We start from the raw sequence: 22,144 nt of genomic DNA on the forward strand, positions 1-22,144 counted from the left end.
TTTTGGGAGGTTTTAAAAGGGAATACTGTCCCATTATGACTGGGTCCTCATTGTGGACTGGAAAAAGGATAAAGTCTCCAAGTTTCATTAGAGTAGAGTCATGAATCTGTTGGGATCAGTGAAGTGGCAGAACACTGAGGGAAATAGCCCCAGGAGTGGCTGGAGGAGTTGAACACTAAAAAATTGTATCTTGAGGACACGTGAAATTATTAGGGAAGTGAGAAGATAAAGGAGTCCAAAGACTGAACTCTGGGCATGCCTATGACTGGAGATGCAGGAATGAGAGGTAATCAGCCAATGGAGTTGCCGGTGAGGTAGAAGAATTAAGAAGGAGGGGACCCTAAAAGGCTAAGCAAAGAAAGTGAATGCTTCAAGACTTCAGGGGTGAGAAATTCTTTCAAATACTGCTGACAGTTCAAGTAAGATAAATGAGAAGTAACCACTTATTTAACCCAGGGAGGTCATTGGTGACTGCCAATAACAGTTTCAGTGGAGAGGTAGAAACAAAAGCCTGGTTGGGGTAGATTCAATGAATAGGTGGAGGGGATTAGGATACAGTGAGTATAAATGGCTCTTTCAAGGAGTTCTGCAAGAGAACAGAGAAATATGGTGGTAGTTGGAGGGGGACACATTGTCAGGAATTTTTTTAAAGATGGGAAGATGGTGCACAATGTTAACATGCTGTGGGAATGACCCAGCATAGAGATAAAACATAATAAGGTAGGATTGAAAGTTGACAACTGCTAGAGTAACAACTCATGCAAGTAGAAGACAGATCTAGGACAAAAGTGGAAAAGTTGGACTTAGGAGCATGGGCAGTCCATTCTCAGTAACAAGAGGGAATACAGAGTACACAGGTCCAGATGTAGGTGTGAGGGACTGAATATTTCTCTCCCCTAAATTCATATGTTGAAATCCTAACCCCTAATGTGATTGTATTAGGAACTGAGGCCTTTGGAAAGAAATTAGGTTGTGAGGGTGGACCCTCCTGTTTGGGATTAGTGTCCTTATAAAAGGATCCCAGAATGCTCTCTTGCCTTCTTTCCAGTATGTGAGGATACAGTGAGAAGATAGCAGTCTGCAACCCAAAAGAGGGACCTCACCAGAACCCATCCATGCTGGCACCCTGATTGCAGACTTTCAGCCTCTAAAACTGTGAGGGGTAAGTTTCTGTTGCTTATTGACCACCCAGTCTATGGCAGTTTGTTAAAGCAGCCAGAACTGACTAAGACAGTAGGTAAACTTAACAGATGTGGTGATGGGAATTTTAACCTCTAATGACCTATAATGTCTGAGTACAGCTTTCTAGTCCAAAGAATTTAGCAATACTGTGAAGTCAACAGACTAAAAAAATTTTAAAGGAACTTATATGTAATCTAGTCATCTTTCCTTCCTTCTTTTAATTTTGAACTCCCTGGAAAAAGTTGTTGGTCCTAAATAAAATTGAAGTATTGAATCAGACACATTCTTTTTAATGTAGATTTTATAAAAAGAAACACTTTTAACTTCTGAGGAAATACTCACAATTTAAAAAATATAATAAATAAAATGTTTTTATTGTTAGACAATTGTCAGGATTCAGCTGGAACACAGTGTAAGGAATGTATGAACTTCAGCTGTCCATAATGTGGAAAAGGCGAAACGTTCAAGGCAGCAGATCTGGCCTTGGGAGCTGATGAAGTGACTTAATCTCTTGGAATCTGAGTTGCTTTAGCTGCTAAACCAAGGATAACCTCTGCCTTTACAGGACTGGTGTGAGCTTTAGATGAGATAATATAGGGAAAGCTGTTGGTATAAAATAGGTATTCAAAAAATTGCAGTTATCATTATTAAATCTATCATTTGAGCTTTTTCTGAGGACAAACATATTAACTGATAAATTTCCTCCATTTACATAACTAGAGGTGGAATCGGGGCAGGCACGTGGGGCTGCTCTCTCTCTGTACTATTTTTGCAACTTCATGTGAATCTATAATTAAAGTAAAAAGTTACAGTGAATTTCTTCTGTCTAGAGTTCTATGGGAAGTACCTGTATCTTCCTACCTTGTGCAATGGCAGGATTGCTGTTATCATTCATTTGAATGATGATGAAATCCTGCTATTCATCTTAGGAGTGGATGTTGCATTGAAACAGCATTGAAACTATGAATCCAAGTACTTGAGACAACTTACTTCACAATCAAGGCATCTGTAAAATGAGGATTTATATTTAATCTCTCTCAGCTCTATGATTTTCTAAGTCTTATGGTACAAAGCAACAGTTAATTCAAAGAAATATTATGTAAGCTACCAACCTTTGCTAAATAAATATACTAAAAATGATTAAAGAATAAACATTTACTTACTGCATAGTATAACATCATAGTATAAAGGCAGAAATTAAAATATTATATACATATCAAGATTACTGTACTTAAAATGTTATATAAACCCAAATTTTTATATTTAAAATATTATATGGATTCAAAATGTGGTGAAATCAGATGCCTACCTACAGAGCTGGGTACATTTTTGATCATGTACTCTGATCACAAAAAAATGCACTATTGTCAATCTACATGTTAAATACTAATAAAGTTTGATTCTTAATTTAAATTAAAATAGAGATAGTCTAATAATTTCTTCCCACATTCCAACTGCCTGAGGGGTCAGATTTGTTATAGGAAGTTTCCTTGTCTATATTCTGGGACTACACCGGTTGAAATCTCTGTTCTGATCATTCTTGCTGTAATCACAAGTTAACGTTAAGTTCTCCGTTAGCAATATGTTTCAGTGGTAGAAATCAGAGAAAGTCTATACTTTAAAATGTCTTATTGTTTTTCATCATTTAGGAATAATCTCAGGACTAAGAACTTCAGGCCTTTTAAAAAGTATTGACTTTATGTAAAAAAATACCCAAATTTTTGAAAAATACTAATTTGTAAAGCAGTGTTATTTCTGCAGAGAAAGAATAACTATATAGGTTGATTTGTAAATTATGTGTGACATTTTGTATGGAACTGGTTTCCGATTATTTTACTCTCTAAATGGTGACTCATATCCCTTAAAATGCCTTAAATACAAAGTAGTTTGGATAAAGGGAAAAAGTGGCAGGAAACATGTTTGAATTAGAAATCAATCCTGTTGCATGAATCAACTCTAAACTTGTTTAATGATGAATTTTAGCTTTGGTGGTGATCAGAAGGAAAGTCTTTTCCTGAACAGAAAAATAACAGTGATTTTTTTTTTTTAATGCATACTCAGTATTATGCTGCTTTGCCACAAGGAAAAGAGGAAGCAGAAACCTGATTGATCAGAACACAGGAAAAAGTGATTTAAAGCCCTTTTGGATTAGGTATCAATCACACTTAAAAGATGTGTTTATCCAGGCTGTCAGGCCCAAGAGAACTGGTACAAACCATTCAAAATGTTTATGTTTAGGTTTTTCAATGCAGTTCAATGCAGTAAGCATATTTGAGGAACTAAAGGCCCATAATCAACATTAATTTGATTCCACAACCATTTCTTAAGCATTTTATGGTACAGAAATTAATAAGGCATGACCTATGCCCTCCAGAGTTTCACAATCTAGTGAGATATCATCACAAATCATTGTTATATTAAGAAGGTATGTTTAGTGATAACCCCACCTCATCTGACTACTTTCTTTAGTCTGGCCACCCTCTCCCTTAAATACTGTTAAAGGAGTGCCTTCTGATTATCCTTTTCAAATCAAAACTCCAGTGTCCTTTCAGTTATGGTTATGTCATAGTTTATATTAAAAGGCCAAAGGATAACTGATTGGGGGGGGAAAGTTTATCTTATGCACCACCATGCATAAAAGCAAATAAATGCAAGCCTCCTTCAGGGGCTCAGAGGACTATGCTGTGATGATAGACATAAAAGTCTGCCAAATATAGCAGCTGCAGTAAAAGCAGCTAGACATTCTGGAATGATGCTTATCCAATACAAAGGCCAGACCAAACGAAAGACTGACATGGTCATTCTAGGTTGAAATCTCGGTTATTCCATCTGGCTGTGCTACTTTAGGCAAATCATTTAAACGTTGAACCTGTGTCCTCATTTAAGCGCCAGCGTGAAAGCAATCAGCTCACTTCATGGGAACAGCTAGTAACTGTGGAGCATTTTACCAAAACCCACTCAGGCCAACGTAAGTGTAGTAAAGTGGGAGAAACCATTGCAAGTTACAAAGCTGTAATGCATTTTACTAAAATCTAAGGCCAGAAGTGCAGTGTAGTACAAGAAACTACTTCAAATTGGAGAGTGTGGTTGTTCCAGAAGACCTTGTTCGCAAGGTAACTCAGATCACCCGTTCAGCCTCATCACTTTATTTCAGCCTTTGTAGAAAGGTAAAGGACTTCAGCCCCACGGCATTGAGGGGAAAGCAGGGAAGCCACGTGAAGCGATCCGAGCTCCCTGATTGAGGGACCACTAGAAAACCTGGGATAGGCTGGGGAGAGGGAGTGTGGAAACGGTTGCCGCAGCAGCATCCCTAGGCCTCACCCTTCCGGGTCAGGTATCACCAAATTCCCAAGACTTTGGGGACCGGAACCCTGGAGGTGGGGGCGTCCCACTGGAGAATCCCGGGAAAAGGGCGGAGATGGACCCAGCCAGGGGTGCGGTATTCAGTTCTAGGGGTCCGCTTGGAGCCGAGAGGGAGTCAGCGAGAAAGGGGCGGGGGCGGCAGTGGGCAGCCGGGAGGAGAGGAGGGGCGAGACGCCGTCGCCAGCCCCCTCCCCTCGCCTCCAGTGCGCTCCCCTCGTGCGTGCTCCCCTCCTTTCCCCTCCCGGCAGGGCACCCGAGCGCATCCCGCCGAGGCCGGGCCGCTTCAAGGGGAGGCGCCAACTCGTCGCAGCGCCGGGCCCCCGAGCGAGCAGTAACGGCGACCCAGGAGGCGGGGCGGATGTGGCTCCGGCCTGCGCTGAAGGTAAGGGCATGGGGGATAGCGTTCTAAGTCAAGAGGGGTGCCGGGCTAGAAGCGGGCCACTCTCACATCCCCAGCGGCGGGCCACCTCTCCCCGCCCGCGCGGCCCTAGCTGCGGGGCGCGGCGACACCGAGGAGCAGCCCCTGGGGCGAGAGCCCCGTCCGAGCCGGAGCCCAGGCGTCACCACGCGTGCGCACGTTCGCTGGCTGGCCTGGGCACGGGGCTCTGGGGCAACACCCACGCCCAGGTCAAGGGCCGATATGGCACGTACGCGTGCGCAGGCCCGCTGGCGGGGGCTGGGCGCGCGGCTCCGGGGTTGTACCCCGACCCAGGACGCCGGCCGGGCGACGCTGCGCATGCGCAGTTCGGCTGGCGGAGGAGGCCTGCCGCGGCGAGGGTCACGTTGGTGTGGTTCCAGGGCTGTTGCTTTCCTGGAGGCGTCCGTGGCTCAGGCCCGCGCGGCTGCTTCCGTCCGGGCCCGTGGAGGCACGTGCCTGGGAGTTTCGTCTCTGCTTTCCACTCTGTCCTGCGCAGACTGCTTTTGTCGTTTCTGTCGCTCTCGAAGTGTTCATGTATCTAGTTCCCCAGGTCTCGGCCCGGAACCGGCTTGTTAAACTCATTACTATGCCTTCGACCTTTGGTCCTGATACTGAGGGATAGCGCAGAAAGTTTGACTCAACTAGGCGAAGCTGTTTCGGAACTGTTGTGAAGGAACTGGGAGAAATCGCCATAAACATTTTAATTAAGCCAGAAGATATTGCTCTGCTCAGCCCCGGAAATAGAGATTTTTCAGACGCTGAAAACTCCAAGTGCTCCTCCCTGGCCGAGAAAGAACTTCCTGCCTGAGTTGGAAGGCGAGTTCAGAGTGAACTTTTTGCTTTTGTTCTTTAGGAAATTAAATAAAATGTCGGAACTGTTCGAGCTCAGGACTGTAACAAAATGCATGTCGTAGAGCTTCCTGGTACCGTGCTTGGTGACTTAAATTTTGTCAGTGCCGAATGAAAGTGGTAGAGTTCACAGTGCTTTGGAACGACACTCTCCCCCCCCCCCCCCAAGTGACTGTTCAATGTTTATTGAGCCTCCTGGTTTGCACCCATCTGGTACTAAGTTCCTGCTTGGCTTTACACCCTCTTAGTGGTACTTAGTTAAGTCTACTCTCAGAATGGTTTTTAACAATGTCGTTACTGTGTGACTTGTAATCTTGTATGATGTGCTGATACAGACATTTGGAGGATGGAACAGAAGAAGCACTTACTATCAGAGAATCTGAGAACTCTAGGTGAAATGTAATCTGTCTTTCTCGGAGCACTAGGCAATATATTCATGTTATTTAGTAGGTAAAGACAATTGGAATGATACATTCTTGCACACCCCACTCCTACCACTCAGTCCTCACTGCTCTTACCGGGCTTCCCAAGCCGGCCTCCACCCTCAGGCCTGTGCATTTTGTGTTTTCTCCATGCTCAAAGCTCACTTTTCCCCTCCACCCGAATCTGCATGGCACCTGACTTTATTCAGGTCTCAAAATAATTGCCATCACTTCAGAGGTGACTGCCTCATCTAAAACAGCCAGTGCCCTTGCTGTCCAACCTCTTGTCTTGCTCAGTTTGGCTTTGTAGCCTTTTTTGGTGTCTGGTATGTATTTATGTGATCTGCCTCCCCCATAATCGCAACTCAGTAGATACCTGTTAACTGTTAAAAGTGAAATTGGAATTTAACTTGACTCCAGAAACATTTAGTACTGAAGTCTAAATGCACTGTGGATTGTTTGCTTGCTTGCTTGATTCATTCAACATTTATTGAGTGACTACTTTGTGTGAAGTCGTGTCTAGGTGTTTAGAGTACCTCAGTGAACAAAATAGACAGAATTCATCCCTTTGGAGCTTACATCCTAGCAAAGAATGGTTAACAATAAACACATCTAATTATTTGTTGTGTTAGAAAACTAAGTGCTATGAAATAAATGACAAAAGAGCAGAGAAAGGGGACCAGAGTACAGGGATGGGTTGCAATTTTAAACAGCATGATTATGGTGGGTCTGAAGGATAAACTGAAGGTGATGTTCATGATGGAGAACTGGTTTTTAGAATTAAATAATCTTTCTAGGAGAAATTTTTGTTTTTGTTTTTTGGGTTTGTTTGTTTGTTTTGCCATTCTTTGCTATGTCTTTCATGGGGCCCCACACTATGACCATGGTGACAAATGTAACTGTCTTTTATTATATATAGCTGAAAAAAATTTTTTCTTCAAGTAGAGTTCACGTTATTCAGAACATTACAGTTTAATGCAGCACATCAAATGAAGAGACTGGGCTCTTGAATGGAAGAGACTAGCCAAACCAATATTAGAGGTGTGTTGAGAAAAACAAAGTATTTTCACTTTGCAATTGCTTCTTAATGTCTGTCTGGCTGTGGGTGACTAGTGCAGTTGTTTTTTAAGAGTGGTGGTTGCTTTTCTTTATTTGAAACTGTGTTGACTATTCACCTGGTATGATGTCATGCTTTAAGGTATTAACTTACTGCTTTTGGAGATTTCTGAATGAACCAGACAAGCCTAACCAAATTGTGGTCCAGAATTAAGGGATATTTAGAGAAAGAGGCTAAAAGAGGAAAAGTTTTAGAAAGTAAAGTGTTTTTCCTTTTAGGTCTTTTACTTACGTGGATTACAAAGTTGGTTACAAACACTGTTTAGACATCAAGAGCTGTTAATCTGGAGCTGTAAGTGGAAGATACCCGTGGCATTTGCTTATGACTTTAAGACTGTCATACTTAATTTAGATTTTCACTTGGATAAAGTGGAATTAAAATGCCTCTAAGTTACTGCTACTCTGAAAGTTTACTGGAGTTGACTTGCTATAAATCAAAATTGACCAGGAAAGACAGATTTAAGATCAGGAGTGGAATTATCGGAGTTGCAGGGTGGCGTTAAGGACTAAATGTTCAAAGCTGAAAATGGAGGCCTACATGGGGATATTTACTTCAAAGGAGCAGAGAGCTTGCCTCTCCGAAAGGGGTATTCATAGTATGCCCCCACTGGAAGGCTGATACGGTCCTCGTTTTCGTTATCCAGAAGCAACATGTGTCTAATTCACACAGTGATTCCATCTTAACAGTGTGAAAGTCTCCAGGAAATTTAAGGCATAATAGTTTTTTTCAGCATTAATCTGACAATGGAGTGTGTGTCTTCTATATGTCTTCTGCCTTATTAATCTAACCTGAGCTCATATCTAGTATATACCTCTCCCCATGGAAGACATTTTGAGCTGACAAATACCAATGGGTGATAGTATGTGAGTAAATCATGAATTGTGACCACATTATAATATGTTCTGTATCAGGCTGAATGCATTTGACTGAACATTATGAATTGCAAATGGAGATGAGCCAAGGGCAAGAGGGGCTACCATGTCAAAGGAATATTTGTGTTGTGGGGCCAAGATCTTTAACAATTCGGAGTCTCTTTATTAGGCATGGTAGGGGCTTTAAAAAAATGTATTAGATCTATAAGGATCTAAATTTCAAATGGACATACAAGTGTCTCAAGTACTGGTTCATTTTAGCTAGCATAACAACTTAAAATATTTATATAGTTTATGTTGATTATTTTTTATATTTGAAAGTGACACTTTGCTTAGATGAGAAGACCAATGTTGAGTCCAGTAATCTCTTCAAACTAAATACAGTTTTGCTTTGGACTGAAGACCTGCTTCATCACTCTTAGTGAAATTTGGAAACCTTTTTACAATGGAGTAATTAAAATATTTCTGTGTTGCTTAAGTCAGTTTGCTGTTTTATCATAAACATGTGGCAGTACCGCTTCCTTTGAGGTTGTGCTTTAGTTTTAGTTGTGCTTTTAGTTTTGCCATCTTGTTTATAATTGTCCCACTTGAGTTAGCAGCTGTGTGGATATCTTACTGTTATTTTTCATTGACTTGTGACATCTCATTCAAGTGGAGGTAAATTATACCTATCATCCTTTTTTGCAGGTGATAATTGGGATCATGTTTAATTATTTTATTGTATCTATACATACTTAATATTTCTAACTTATGGATGACACACCATTTAATGACTCAACTAAGCATATAGGTGGGACTATCATTATGCCATTGACATTTACTTCATCTGGCGCTCATTAGCACACTGATACTGTGAACCGTGTCCTGAAAGACATTAGTTTTCCTTCATGTCGTGTTTCTTTGATTATAAAAGCATCATCAACTGTGTTGCCCAGATGGGAGAATTTGTTAAAAGCATTGAGTTCTGTATTGCAAGAAAACTTTTTATATATATTGTGTTTTACAAGCATAGCTCTAGGGTTGACCTCATATTACTAAGTTGAGTTTTAAAAATACATGACACTGGGCTTTTCTCTGCAAAAATTCCTTCCCTCCCTCCCCACTTTTTCTTCTGGGATCACTTCTAGAGGACAGATACCAGCATTTAGAAACTTCCAATTAATTACAAAATACCAATTTACATGGCAGATATGTTCCCTCAGATACAGTGTGTCTAGCTTATTAGCTCTTAAGGCCCATGAATAACACTGGGTTGGGGTAATGCTGACACAAGCATCTATGAGATGGATATCCTTTTGTTCCCCATTATTATTATTATTTTTTATTCTACATATTTGCTTTCAGTTTAGTGCCTCCTGCAGGCACTAAATCAGTGTTTGTTGAATGAATTAGGCAAATGAATGTCCTAACTCATTTAGGTCAGAGGCATTATCAAGTAATATGACACATTGTCCTATTAGCAGACACACTGATTAATACTGATTACCAACAATAACATGTAGAGACTGCCCCTTATATGCTGTGTGCCGGGAAATGAATTATTTACCCTGTTCTTCTAGAGGATTAGAAATGGATATGTTTATCATGTTCAGTTACAGACTGCCTTCTTGTCCATTAATCTTCAACTGTGTAGTTATTAAAGTTTAGGGAAAATTCTCAAAATACAACATATAAGAGAGTTATCTGTCCCAATCATAGATAATTTGGAAATAAATTATTGAGCTATATAAGTTTAGGAAAACAGCCAGACTAAAATAGATAATTTGGAAATAAATTATTGAGCTATATAAGTTTAGGAAAACAGCCAGACTAAGAAGTGTCATGAAAAGGATTACCTTAGTTGATATAAATTTGGTTTTGAAAACTCCTCTTGCAAAAACCTGAAACATTGGCTCTTGAGTGTCCAGTTTGGACCTTCTAAAGGCAGAGATCAGTGGCAGGAGCTTCTGGCTGGAGAAGGTACTTATTCTCCTCTATTTTCTTTTTGTATTACAAGGCAAATATCAGTATAGTAAGATTCTTTATTTTTATTACATTTAAACAAAATGAGGAAATGCGTAAGAAACTATTTTGTAAAGCCCACTGCACTTTTAAATGAGCGATTAACCATACAGATGAGCCAAGTCATATATCCCAAAACACATGAAATGAGAAGCAATGAAGTAGCATATAGTATCATATGGAACGATCGTCTGCCATGATGCTATCACTGTGAAGATCTTCCCAATACAGATGCTCTCCTCTGCCCTGGCTCTGCAAGACGCGTTGTCCTCCTGTGCAGAAAAAGGGGACATTTATAAGCGGGTTAAGACCAGAAATAGAAAACACATTTTTGTCATTCTAACACACTTCTTTCTATTTCGAGTTTTTCTCCCTTGGCATTTAAGACACTATATCTATATGCGCATAAAGTATTCCTGTGTGCGAGGTAAAGACAGTATTAGAATGGTGGTATTCTGATTCAGCAGTTTTGTTTTCCTTAACATTGGGTAACCTTATCCTCCCATATTAGGCGATGAATTTACCTTAAGCTTAAAATCTTGAAAACTGTCTTGTCAGATGGAAAAGCCAAGTCATACCAATTCATTGATAGGATTACATAGCAGATTTTGTCTTAGTCATTACCTCCATCAAAACTTTTTATGAAAAAATTACCATCAGGGTCTAGCCATGTGTATGTCAGTATCCATTACACATGAAAATTGTATTGTTTTCTGCATATTTTAAAAAATTATCAAGTAGTGTATCATACATATCATTCTGTGACTTAGTGATTTTTGATCAAAATTGGTTTTGGAGATTTGTCTGTGTTGATTCTACATAAGTTATTTTCATTGCTGGGGGGTATGCACATGCCACAGTTTATAAATTCTGTTGATGGAGCCTGTTGATCAATTCTATCTCCTATTCCTAGATTTTTTTTTTTTTTTTTTTTTTTTTTTTGCTGTTGCAAACAATTATGTATGTGCTCTAGAGTTCATCTAGGCCAGTGTTTTCCAGACTACAAGACATGACTTATTAGTGATCTTGAAATTATTTTAGTGGGCTGAAACCAGCAGTAAAAAAATAGTGAAATAGAAGAAGATAAAATAGGCTAGTGTAGAACAGAATAATGTAAAATGTGAAAAATAGGAAAGATGGTATCCCTAAGTATCTCAAGTAATAAGAATTATTCTGTGAAACTTTTGTTTCAGCTGCATGTATATATCAAAAAAGATTGAAAGACACTGCTCTGGCCTAAAGATTGTTCAGTTGCTCTCAAAACTACCAGTTTACATTCCTTCCTTCCAGCAATATGAAGGTGATCTGCATCCTCACAAACACTGTGTATTGTCCCCTTTGATCTTGCAGATCTGATGGGTGGGATCTGTCTCACTGTGATTGCGTTTCCATGATGAATTCCATGAGTATGTTTATTAACGTCTTCCTTTGTGACTTTTGTGAATTGCCTGTATCCTCTGTCTATTTCAAAATTGGATTGCTTGTCTTTTTCTTTGATTTTTAGGTGTTCTTTATATGCTGTGAATACTAATTCTTTGCCAGCTACCAGTGATACATGTTGAAAATATCCTCTCCCATTCTGTGGCTTGTTTTTTCCCTTTGTTCAGTTTTGTCTTTTATTATGCCGAAGTTTTAAGCTTTACTGTAGTAAAATTTCCCAGTCTTTTCTTTGTGGTTTATGCTTTTGTGTCTCACTTAAGAAATCTTTCCCTATCCTGAAGTCATAAAGATATTTTCTATACTTTCTTCCAAAAGTTTGAAAATTTTGCTTTTTTTCCATTCTAAATTATTTCCCTTGCATTTTTTTATGTTGAAATACTGTAGATTAAACTTTCCTTAGTGTTTTTTCATAAATTTCAGTGTCCACATTGTTGAAAGCCTCTCCTAAAACTTATAAAATATATCTGAAAGTTATATTTTATAATATTTATTCTTTTTGTAACTGAGCACCTCCACTGCTGACTTTTTACTAATAAATGGAACTGACACAATTTTTAACTGTATTTTTCTCAGATAAATACTTGTTAAAGTTGCAAAATAATATATTCTTTTCTGTTTTTCTCTAATAGAATTTATTTATGTATTTACATTTTCAGTCACATTAACCTTACCCTAGAAGACAACTTCTCAAGGATCTAGATGGAACAGGATTAAAGATGACTGAATATTGGGTTCCAGAAATTTAAAACAATCAGGTAACAAACATTTTTGCAGGGAATGTTCCCAACCAGTCGGTACAAAACAAACCTAGCTGCAATGTATATAAGAAAACTTAAATTATCCCTGTAATACAAGGGAGGGTCTTCAGAATTAGTTCTGGCTTTAGAATTTATCCTGGCTCTGACTGACTGACTGGCTGGTGACTGTTGGTCAATGTATTGAAGTATGTCCATTCAACAGAGGCAATGATCATACCTATTTCTTTTTGCTATTATAAAGATTAAATGAGATAATATAAGGCACTGGGTGCCTGGCACAGGGTAACTGCTGACTTTAACTGTTATTACTGTTGCTGTTATTTAGGATAAATGTTTATCCTATCATGAATATGGTATTCTATATGCATGCTGTGGATTTTTAAGAAGTATATGTTGATGTATTACTATAACATTGATATTAATAATAGCTTGGTGAAATTATGTAGATAACAGGATGAGATAACTATAATCCTCACATATGTTTCACAAACTATATTCCTCAAGTAGTATAAATTGAGGAAGCTAGTTTTCTCTATTATATTTGTATCACATTGGAATATTGTTAAAAAAAAAAAAAAGCCAACCATTTTTCACAATGCTAGAGATTTTGACTTTTTTTTCACAGTACTAGATAATAGTGATTAATCGTGAATCATTTTTAAATCTTCAAGGACATTCTGAGTAACAAAAATGAAATTATGTTAATCTCATATTTAGTGTTAATTGAATCTTACTGGATGTTATATCTTTGAATATGGTAATTTTCGTATGTCATACACGTAACTATTTCTTAATCTGATTACTCAAATAAACAGAATGGCCTATTTTTCACTATTCTAATTTTTAAAGAGTTACAGTACTTAAAATTGATCAAGGACACTGAGAAGAGCTATTTATTTTTCTCCTTAAAAACCAGAGAGAGGGGAGGAATAGCTCAGTAGTAGAGCACATGCTTACCATGTATGACGTCTTGGGTTCAATCCCCCAGTACCTCCATTAGCAAAAATAAAATTTAAAGTTGAAAACAACAAAACGAAACAGGATATGCAGGTGTTTAAAAAAAAACAACTATTAACTGATGTGGAGTGGTTTCCAGGGTGTATTGTTATGTGGAAAAAAAAAAAGCTGCTTGCAAAAGAGTATATAAAGTATACTGTTTTTTGTGTAAGTAGGAATTGGGAAATAAAAACACATACATATATCTGCTTATTTCTGCAAAAAGAAACAGGAAGAATAAACTAGAAACCAGTGAAACTGGTTACCTACAATGGTAGAGGAATGGGTAGGGGGTAAAAAAAAAAATAAAACAAAATTCAGGATTACTGTTCAGTGACCTTAACATATTAGCAAGACTTCCCTTCTACCAGGAACAAAGTATCTAAAGTCCAGTGACTTCTCTAATTTCCCTTTTCCTTCTCTTGTTTGTTTTCTTTTTTGCCTTTGAATTTCCTCCCTCTGCTCTTCTCCTTTCTCTTCTTTCTCATCTTCCCTCTCCTCGTCTTCCCTCTCCTCTCCTTTAATTTTTTTATTCCAGTAAACTTGGGACAGATATGGAAAAGTTCTTTAGAGTTAGGATGAGGCAAAAAGAGAAGAATCCCCAATATCGACTGCCTCCAATCTGCAAAAAGCTGTATTCAAGGATGCTTTCAACAAATATCTTGTGTTCTCCTCATGTGCTGTGATGGTTATAGCCGTGAGTCATGGCCCCCTCTTAAAGAGCTTGCAGATTAATAGAGAAGATGGATCACATAGGAATAACTGTGACCTGAAATTATCTTTTCCATATTGGCAACCAAATCAAGTTTTGTAAGTTTATAAGTGCGAGAAGTCTAAGTGATCATTTTGAAAACAAACATATCTTTTCCAAACATTAGAAATGATTTGTATTAATTGCCATAATTTGAGTAGTAATTATTCTGAATACATTATTTATTATTCCTTATATTCCGAGAGACCTTTTTACAGCTGAGGAAAACAGAATTTTACCAATATCCTCAAGTGCATAGAAAACATTGATAAGGAACAATGTTAGAAGACTTAGCCTTATTTTGGTTATTGTTTTTATCTATTGTGAGGCTCTAACTGCTTGTAGATAATGTCAGATAAGATGTTCTGATGTTAGCACTAGAAATATGAGTTGTATTTGAGTAAGTAGAACCCAACCTAATCAGAAATATCAACATTATTAAGCATGATTTCTTTAAATTGCTTTTGGGGGGAGAGAGAATGTGTATTCATATTTATTTTTAGTGATGAGATAGGTAACTGTGTAACTTTTGAATCACAGTCCAGACATTCTGCATATTTTCTGATAGGGCTGCTTCTGCTGTTCCACGTGCTAGAAGGGAGTCATGGTGCAGATGGTTAATTAAGGCAAGAACATTCAGTGTAGCTACATACTTGCTGGCTGTTGTTTCAGATTTTTTTTTAAGGTCTAAGATAACAAAGCCACATTTTTTCATTCATCCTTTCATCCTTTTCATTCACTCTTTTTTTTTTTTTTTCTCCTCCAGCTTAGCAAACCATATACTCCTCTGTGGAGCTAAGAATTGATAAGTCTGCTCTTCACAGTGATTTGGGACGTTCCAATCCCGGGAGAAATTAGCCCAAGGTCTAAAATTTTTTTTCTTATCAATAGGAAGTCAACTCTGAAATGAAAATTTTCTGCTTATTCCCGAATAGATTTAAGAATCTACATTTATCCTGAGATTAGTTTTCCAGACCTCAGCGGGAGGATTCTTGTAAGAGAATAGCAGTTAAAACACCTTTTAGGTTTTATAGCTGTTAACTCCTATGCCTAAAACTCAATTCCTTTATCTTCCCTTCACCATATTTGAGCTTAGCTTATTTCTGTTAATTAGAAGTAATTTTAACCTGCCCGGTTTCCTTCGACATATGGGATCCTGATTTTACCACATACTTTTTCCTCAGGGACTGCACAGGACTGAGTCCATATGGAAGAAGAACTTCCCCTTTTCTATGGAGAAAGTGGCAAGGTTAGAAAAGTCATGCCCTTGGAGCATGCATTTTCTGTCGCATGAAACATACTTCGTCAAACATCTACTGGTCACAGTGTAGTGGCTGAGATGCTGGCAGATCGCTGTTGTTGGGGGTTAGAATGCTGAGGGGGGCCAGCAGGGGACTTGGGGATTGTCTGAGGGCTAGAGAAAGGGCTCCTGGAGGCGGTGATGTTTGAGTTGGATGAGGAGTACAGGCCAGCCCTGCTTTCACAGATAACGCTGTCCTGCAAAAGGGTCTGAGTTTAATAGTATTTGCTCCATTCCCAGAGATTAAAAAAAAAATTATAAATATCTAATCTTAGATGATGTGTTCTTAATGCATCATTGATATTCTTTAAGTTATTTCATTTCCATCACATCTGAACATTGCAGTCAACCTGCTTAAGTCCAGTCAGCAGCCATTTGATGTTACAAGTTTCACATCTTTCAGCGTGCACATTGATTTCCACCTTGTGTTAATTTTATTAAATTTGCAAAATACCTGGTTTTCACTGTTAACAGCTTAATATTAACTTCCACTGTTAACTTTCATTTTTCTGTTTTCTAGTTTTTAAAAAAATAAAATATCAAAATGCAGTAAAAGATGTGAATAATTATACAAAGCCAATATAGGGCACAAAGACAGCAAGGCTTCTGACACAGAACCATAGGACTACCATGTGCTGACTTGAAGTGCTTGTTTCTGATCCCTTGTAGGAAAGTCCAAAGTAGCTTCCAAAAGCAATCTGTAGAACCTGAAAGTCTTACAGAATGTTCATAAAATTCATGACTTTTTTCTGGGAACAGATTTGTAAAATAAAAGAACAGACTCACAGAATTAGCAATGAAATTACTGTATTACGTGGTGTTATGCTGCCAGGAAATCCTCAGAGGGTGAGGTGCTGGTGGGTGTTTTTTAAGAATTTATTTTTTGGTAGGCATGCCTAACATGTAATTTTAATTCTATAATTCTATTCCAATTATTGTATTTTTTAAATTTTATTTTTTTTTGGGAGGGGGGAGAGGTAATTAAGGTATGTTTGTTTTTTTATTTATGTATTTTTGATAGAGGTGCTGGGGATTGAACCCAGACCTCGTGCATGCTAGGCATATAGCTCTACCACTGAGCTCTACCCTCCCTCACCAATTGCTGTATTTTAAATTGAATTGTGACAACCAAATAATTGTAGTTAACTGAAGTATTATAATCCAGTTGGTTCTTCATATAGCTGGAGAAGCAGAGTTCAACAGGGAGCACACACTCAGGAATAATAAAATGGTCTCTAACTTTATGGAGATGTATTTCCTTAATTATGTTTTCCTTGAGGTAGTATTAAAATTTCACTGCTTTGCATTTCCCAAACAGATGCTAGCGGAAGATGAGGGAGGTAGACTGGATATGAGCAAGGCAGCGTAAAGGAAAGCTGGCCTGGAGTTACTGCTCGCCTGTGGTGGTGATGTGTGCAGGGAGGAGGGTTGCCTGGGCCAAGCTCAGATTGCACATTCTAGGGACGTGATCTTGATGATATGCATTGCCAAGCTCTCATTCCCTGGGAGTGCTTTTTTCCCATGCAGGTCTTTCTATTGCCCACTCTCGGCCTCTGCTCATCCAGTCCCTTACTTAACAGTTGGGCCCAGAGGTAGCTGGTGCCTTCTGCAGAGATGCCTGCTGTCATGTGGGGTGGCTGCGGCATGATTGAGGCCCTACAGGGTGCTGTGTATGGATCCTTGTACTGTATACACACTCTTATAACGTACAGCGTGTATGTACAAGGTATGCGTGTATCCTGTATATGTGCACATGTATCCAGTATATGCAGCGTCTGTAGCTATATACGCTCATGATGATGCCAGAGAGAAGAATGTATTTTTCTTCTGTGAACAAAGATGCTCAATTCCTTGAGACTCATATTAAATATTTACTTGAAAAAAGTGTAAACATGTGCATTTCATAAATTAAGTCATTAGTTCCTTATGAAATAGTTTCCCCACAGATTTAGAGAAACGAATTTTTGATAACTAACCTCCAGTAGCCAGCCTTCTGACAGATATAAAAAGCAGTGAATACACACCTCCATTGTACTTAGGTTATATTGTAATTATTTGCTTTCTATTAAATTGTGAGCTCCATGAAGGGAATAATTATGTCTCATTTTTATATCTTAGTATCTGACACTCAGTAAATGTCCACGGACACCGTCAGACCCAACATTCTCTCAACGAGTAGCATCCTTTGCCCAGTGTATGACTGCAGGTGACATTACAGACCTCCCCCCTGGAATCCCAGTGGTCAGTAGAGTCATGGCCTGGGTACTGTAGGTTTTGTAGAGGTGGGCCAGGAGGAAAATTGAGAACTCATAATTTGTAGATGAGTGTTAAGGAGCTGATTGGACTTGTGACCTGATTCTGGGCATCTAAGAGCCCTGCTTCGGGCTCTGTCGCTCACTGAGATTGATGCTGTTAGTGGTGACCAGCTGCTTCCCTCTATATTAGTTTCTGCCCTAACAAACTACCACAAACTGGGTGGCTTAAAACAACAGAAACTTATTCTCTGACAGTTCTGGAGCCTGGAAGTCTGAAATCAAGGTGTCGGCAGGGCCACGCTCTCTGAAGGCTCTAGGGAAGAAGCCTTCCCTCCCTCTTCCAGCTTCTGGTGGTTCCCAGCATTCCTTGGTGTTCCTGAACCTGTCTGGATCGTGCCAGTCTCTGGCTCCATCTTCACAAGGCTGTCTTCACTGTGTCTTAACGCTGTGCAATAGTTAATTTTACGTGTCAACTTGTGTGGCCCCTGGTGTCCAGGTTAAACATTGTTTTTGGGTGTGTCTGTGAGGGTGTTTCCAGATGGGAACAGCACTCAGGAAATGGGTTGCCCTCCCCAGTGTAGGGGGCATCATCCAGTCTGTTGAGAACCTGAATGGATCAAAAGGCAGAGGAAGGAGGAGTTCATCCCACTTTTCCTGCCTCACTGATTGATCTGGGACATCTCATTTCATCTTCTGCCCTCAGATTGAATTTACATGATTGTCTCCCTTGGTGCTCAGGCCTTTGGACTCAAACTGAATATATGCTGTCAGCTTTCCTGGGTCTCCAGTTTGCCAGTGCAGATGTAGGACTTCTGAGCTTCCATAATCACATGAGCGAGTTCCTCATTTTATATGTATGTTTGATATCTTCACCCAGCTCCTCAGGTTGAAGGCACAAATATCCTTTCCAATCTGTAGAAAGTAAGTAGCAAGTCTGATCAGCTCTCTACGAGAACATATTTGCTGGTAAGAATGAATTAATAGCTGATGGGAGAGACAGGCCTTAGACAATCCCTTGTTCCTTTAAATTAAGAGTATGGTGATTATTGAGGGAAATGGCCAACTATGCCATTTGATAGGCAAATTGGCTATTTATGCATCTTATTGTAATCATCAAAATTTTTGAAAGTTGAAAAGTAAGTAAAAATGTTTCCAATATAGCAAATAAGTAAAATTTCTCTTTAAAACAGCTTTATAATGTCCACATTGAATGCTCTAATGGGAGTGCAAGTGCTCATGATCTTAATGTATGCTGTTAGGGATTTGATCCTCTCCACCCCCCCCTCCCCCGAATTCATGTCGAAATCCTAACCATCAAAGGTGATGGTATTAGAGGTGGGACCTTTTGGAGGTGCTTGAGTTATCAGGGTAGAAGCTTCATGAATAGGATTAGTGCTTTATAATAGGTGCTCCGGAGACACCCCTGGCCCCTCCCACCATGTTTGGACACAGTGAGAAGGCAATGGCTATGGACCAGGAAGGGTGCCCTCATCAGAACGTGACTGTGCTGGCACCTTGGCCTTGGACATTCCAGCCTCCAGAACTGTAAGAAATAAACTTTTGTTCATAAGCTGCCCAGTCTATGGCGTTTTGGTGTAGCAGCCTGAACATAGACTAAGACACTTAGTTACTTTTGAAGGTAACCTTATTCGGGAAAGGGGTCACTGCAGATGTAATTCGTTTAGTTAAGTTGAGGTCATTAGGGTGACCTAATCCAGTAGGACCTATGTCCTTATCAGAAGGGGAGATTTAGACACAGAGACAGACACACGTTGGGGAAGATGAAGTGAAGACACAGGGAGAGTACGGCCATCTGCAAGCCAAGGGGAGAGGCCTGAAACAGATCTTTCCGTCACAACCCTTAGAAGAAAGCAAACCAGCTGATACCTTGACTTTGAGCTTCTAGCCTCCAAAACCATGCGAAAGTAAAGTTCTGTTGTTTAAGCTACTCAGTGGTACTGTGTTACAGCAGCCGTAGCAAATGAATACACATACTTCCTGGGCGGTTCTTCCTACCAGTCCCCAAACCTGTATGGGGCGATGAGGGAGCCCACCAGCTCTCACACTGAATGATTGGGACTGACCCATGAACTGAAACTTCTGAACTTTTCCCTTGGTGTCACTTTCAGTATTATTCTTTCCCAAAAACTTAGGCAGCGGATGAAGTAGCAGTCTCCTCTCAATTTTCCCTGCTTTTATAACCAGCCTAGTTTCCAGAGCTACACTACGACAGAGCCAACACTGACAGTGCTTGCCAGACCTTCAGCTCCCCCGGAGTTCAGCCTTGGGTGATTCCTGTGTCCTTGAGGAAAATTAGTAGGTGAGGTCTGATTCCATCCAGGCCAGTGGTCCTCTGTTGCGGTGAGAGCAGGACTGAAGCAGCCGCGCTTACAAAGGCAGTTCCCACAGCTGTGACGGCCTCTCCAAAGTAGCGTGTTCCTCCTCACACCAACTCTGACTCATCCACAGAAGTGAAAGGGGCAAAGAAAATGCACTTTTTATTAACAAACATATATATATATTTTTTTTTAATCAAATATATACATATATATATATTTTTTTTTCCTTTTCAGCCAGTACGGGCTACTCTGTCGTCTTTGAAGATGTTAGATGTGGGCAAGTGGCCAATTTTCTCCCTTTGCTCTGAAGAAGAACTGCAGTTAGTTCGTCAGGCCTGCGTCTTCGGCAGCGCTGGCAATGAAGTTTTATACACTACAGTGAATGACGAGGTGATGTGGACCAAAATGCTCAGCCACTTACATTTTCAGTAATGGATTTGCAGAATTGAAGATCTTGGGGGAACTGAGGAATTAAGGAAGGAATTAAGGTTTTAAAAAAAAAAGCCATGGAGAGTAGATTCTTACCTACTAAATAATGAAGCAGTTTTCCTTTAGGGGAACTGTGCCTCCTTGAATGGGATCACAGGTTTGTCAGAACTAGAGCTGCGTGACCTAACAGTGGCTTCTCCCACAGGTTTTTGTGCTTGGCACAAACTGCTGTGGCTGTTTGGGATTAGGTGATGTCCAGAGCACCATCGAACCTCGGAGACTGGACTCGTTAAGTGGCAAAAAAATCGCCTGCCTCAGCTACGGGAGTGGCCCGCATGTTGTCCTTGCAACAACAGGTAACCTAGGAGCACGGTGTAGAGTTCTAACCGTTGCTTTATCTGTTGAGAAACAGGACTAGGACCACACCTTACATCGAGAACATACTTTTTGATTGGGCAAGGCTTTTCGGCTGTCCCCTGTGAACCTGACTATGCTTCAGATGACATGAAATATGAACGTGTCTGAATATCAAAAGAAGATAATGTAGCACATGGTAGCAGTTACTGGCACTTTGAGTGTAAGAATGACAATGCTATAAGCCAAGTAAACCGCTTTTGTTTATACTTTATAAGTGAGATTATTTTGCCTTAGTAATGCTGAACTCACTCTGGACTTTTTGAACTTGACATTCTCGAGCTATGAACAGAGAGATTAAAGCTAGCTTCGGAGATCTTCCCTGACTCTTAGCGTTCTGTGGTTCTGACGTTAAACAGTGGCTGATGGCTGCAGTTGGTATTAGTAGTATAAGGAATTAAATATTCTCATGGCTCTTCCACGTATTCAGACTGATGAGACATTACAATTATAACTTGAGTTTTTCTTAAGCTGGGTACTCATTAGTATTATTTACATTGAAAATAAATTTTATAAATACTCTTGTATATTTATTTCACATTTAAAACATAAGTTTTAGGGATTTTTGGTTGCCAGTAGTATCAGACCACTTCTACACTGAAAACAGATAAAAATTCTAGGTACAATATTTAAAATTTTTTTTTTCATAAAAGCATCAGAACACTGATCAGGCAGAAAGGAATTATCAGACCATATTTAAGAGAAAGTATGAATTTAAGAGGGAAGAGGGGACCTTGAAGCTAATTTTGCCTTTAAGGCATCTGCGTATGCACTTAACAGAGTTGTGGTTTGATGTATTCATGAAATGAAGGGGTCACAAGTCAAAGACCTCACATTAGGCTGAATTTCAAAGGGCTACACTCAGGGCAAGGCTAAGGAAGTTCTCCCATCTCTCAGGAATCAACAGAAAAGTTCCTTGGCTCTGAGCAAAGCAGGGAGAAAACAGAAAGAAAGAAAACCTCTCCCTGAGAGGTTATAACCATGAATTTGTATTCCAGTTCCCATCAGATTCATGGTCCATACTCTCAAGCCTTGGAATTTATCAGAGAGGTACCTTTAAGTGGCTTAAAGACATGAGAGAAGTTAATGCAGATCCTTTCTAGAGGAAAGCACCTTCATCCCAGGCTCGGGGAAGTGTAATGCTATTGAAAAATAATTGTTCCATGCAATTAATAGCACATAGTCAAAAATAACCAAGGAAACAAGGATCCGTGAATGAGAACCAGCAAAAAACATAG

The 22,144-nt window shown here is 39.6% G+C and overlaps 1 protein-coding gene across 24 annotated transcripts in view; it reads left to right on the forward strand.

The window, feature by feature from the left end:
• The first annotated feature begins 1,213 nt into the window (after positions 1 to 1,213).
• The window catches only part of RCBTB2 (RCC1 and BTB domain containing protein 2), a 51,319-nt gene continuing 30,388 nt past the window's right edge, over positions 1,214 to 22,144 (forward strand). For 8 of the 24 annotated variants that reach the window (XR_012511705.1, XR_012511704.1, XR_012511707.1 and 5 more), the window contains exons 1-6: positions 1,214 to 4,927; positions 12,321 to 12,419; positions 14,936 to 15,033; positions 15,354 to 15,418; positions 20,298 to 20,453; positions 20,698 to 20,848. Coding sequence is in view for 17 of the 24 variants with exons in the window: in XM_074378163.1 (XP_074234264.1) it covers positions 15,377 to 15,418; positions 20,298 to 20,453; positions 20,698 to 20,848 (349 nt within the window). In the remaining 7 variants the exon portion in view is untranslated. Of the gene's footprint in view, positions 4,928 to 5,307; positions 5,780 to 7,153; positions 7,276 to 11,612; positions 11,631 to 12,320; positions 12,420 to 13,956; positions 14,229 to 14,935; positions 15,034 to 15,353; positions 15,419 to 20,297; positions 20,454 to 20,697; positions 20,849 to 22,144 lie in introns of those variants that run through there. The other 16 variants (XM_074378176.1, XM_074378165.1, XM_074378173.1 and 13 more) reach the window with 16 other exon arrangements.

This window comes from Camelus bactrianus, chromosome 14 (assembly GCF_048773025.1).
Source record: "Camelus bactrianus isolate YW-2024 breed Bactrian camel chromosome 14, ASM4877302v1, whole genome shotgun sequence".
Taxonomy (NCBI): Eukaryota; Metazoa; Chordata; class Mammalia; order Artiodactyla; family Camelidae; genus Camelus; species Camelus bactrianus.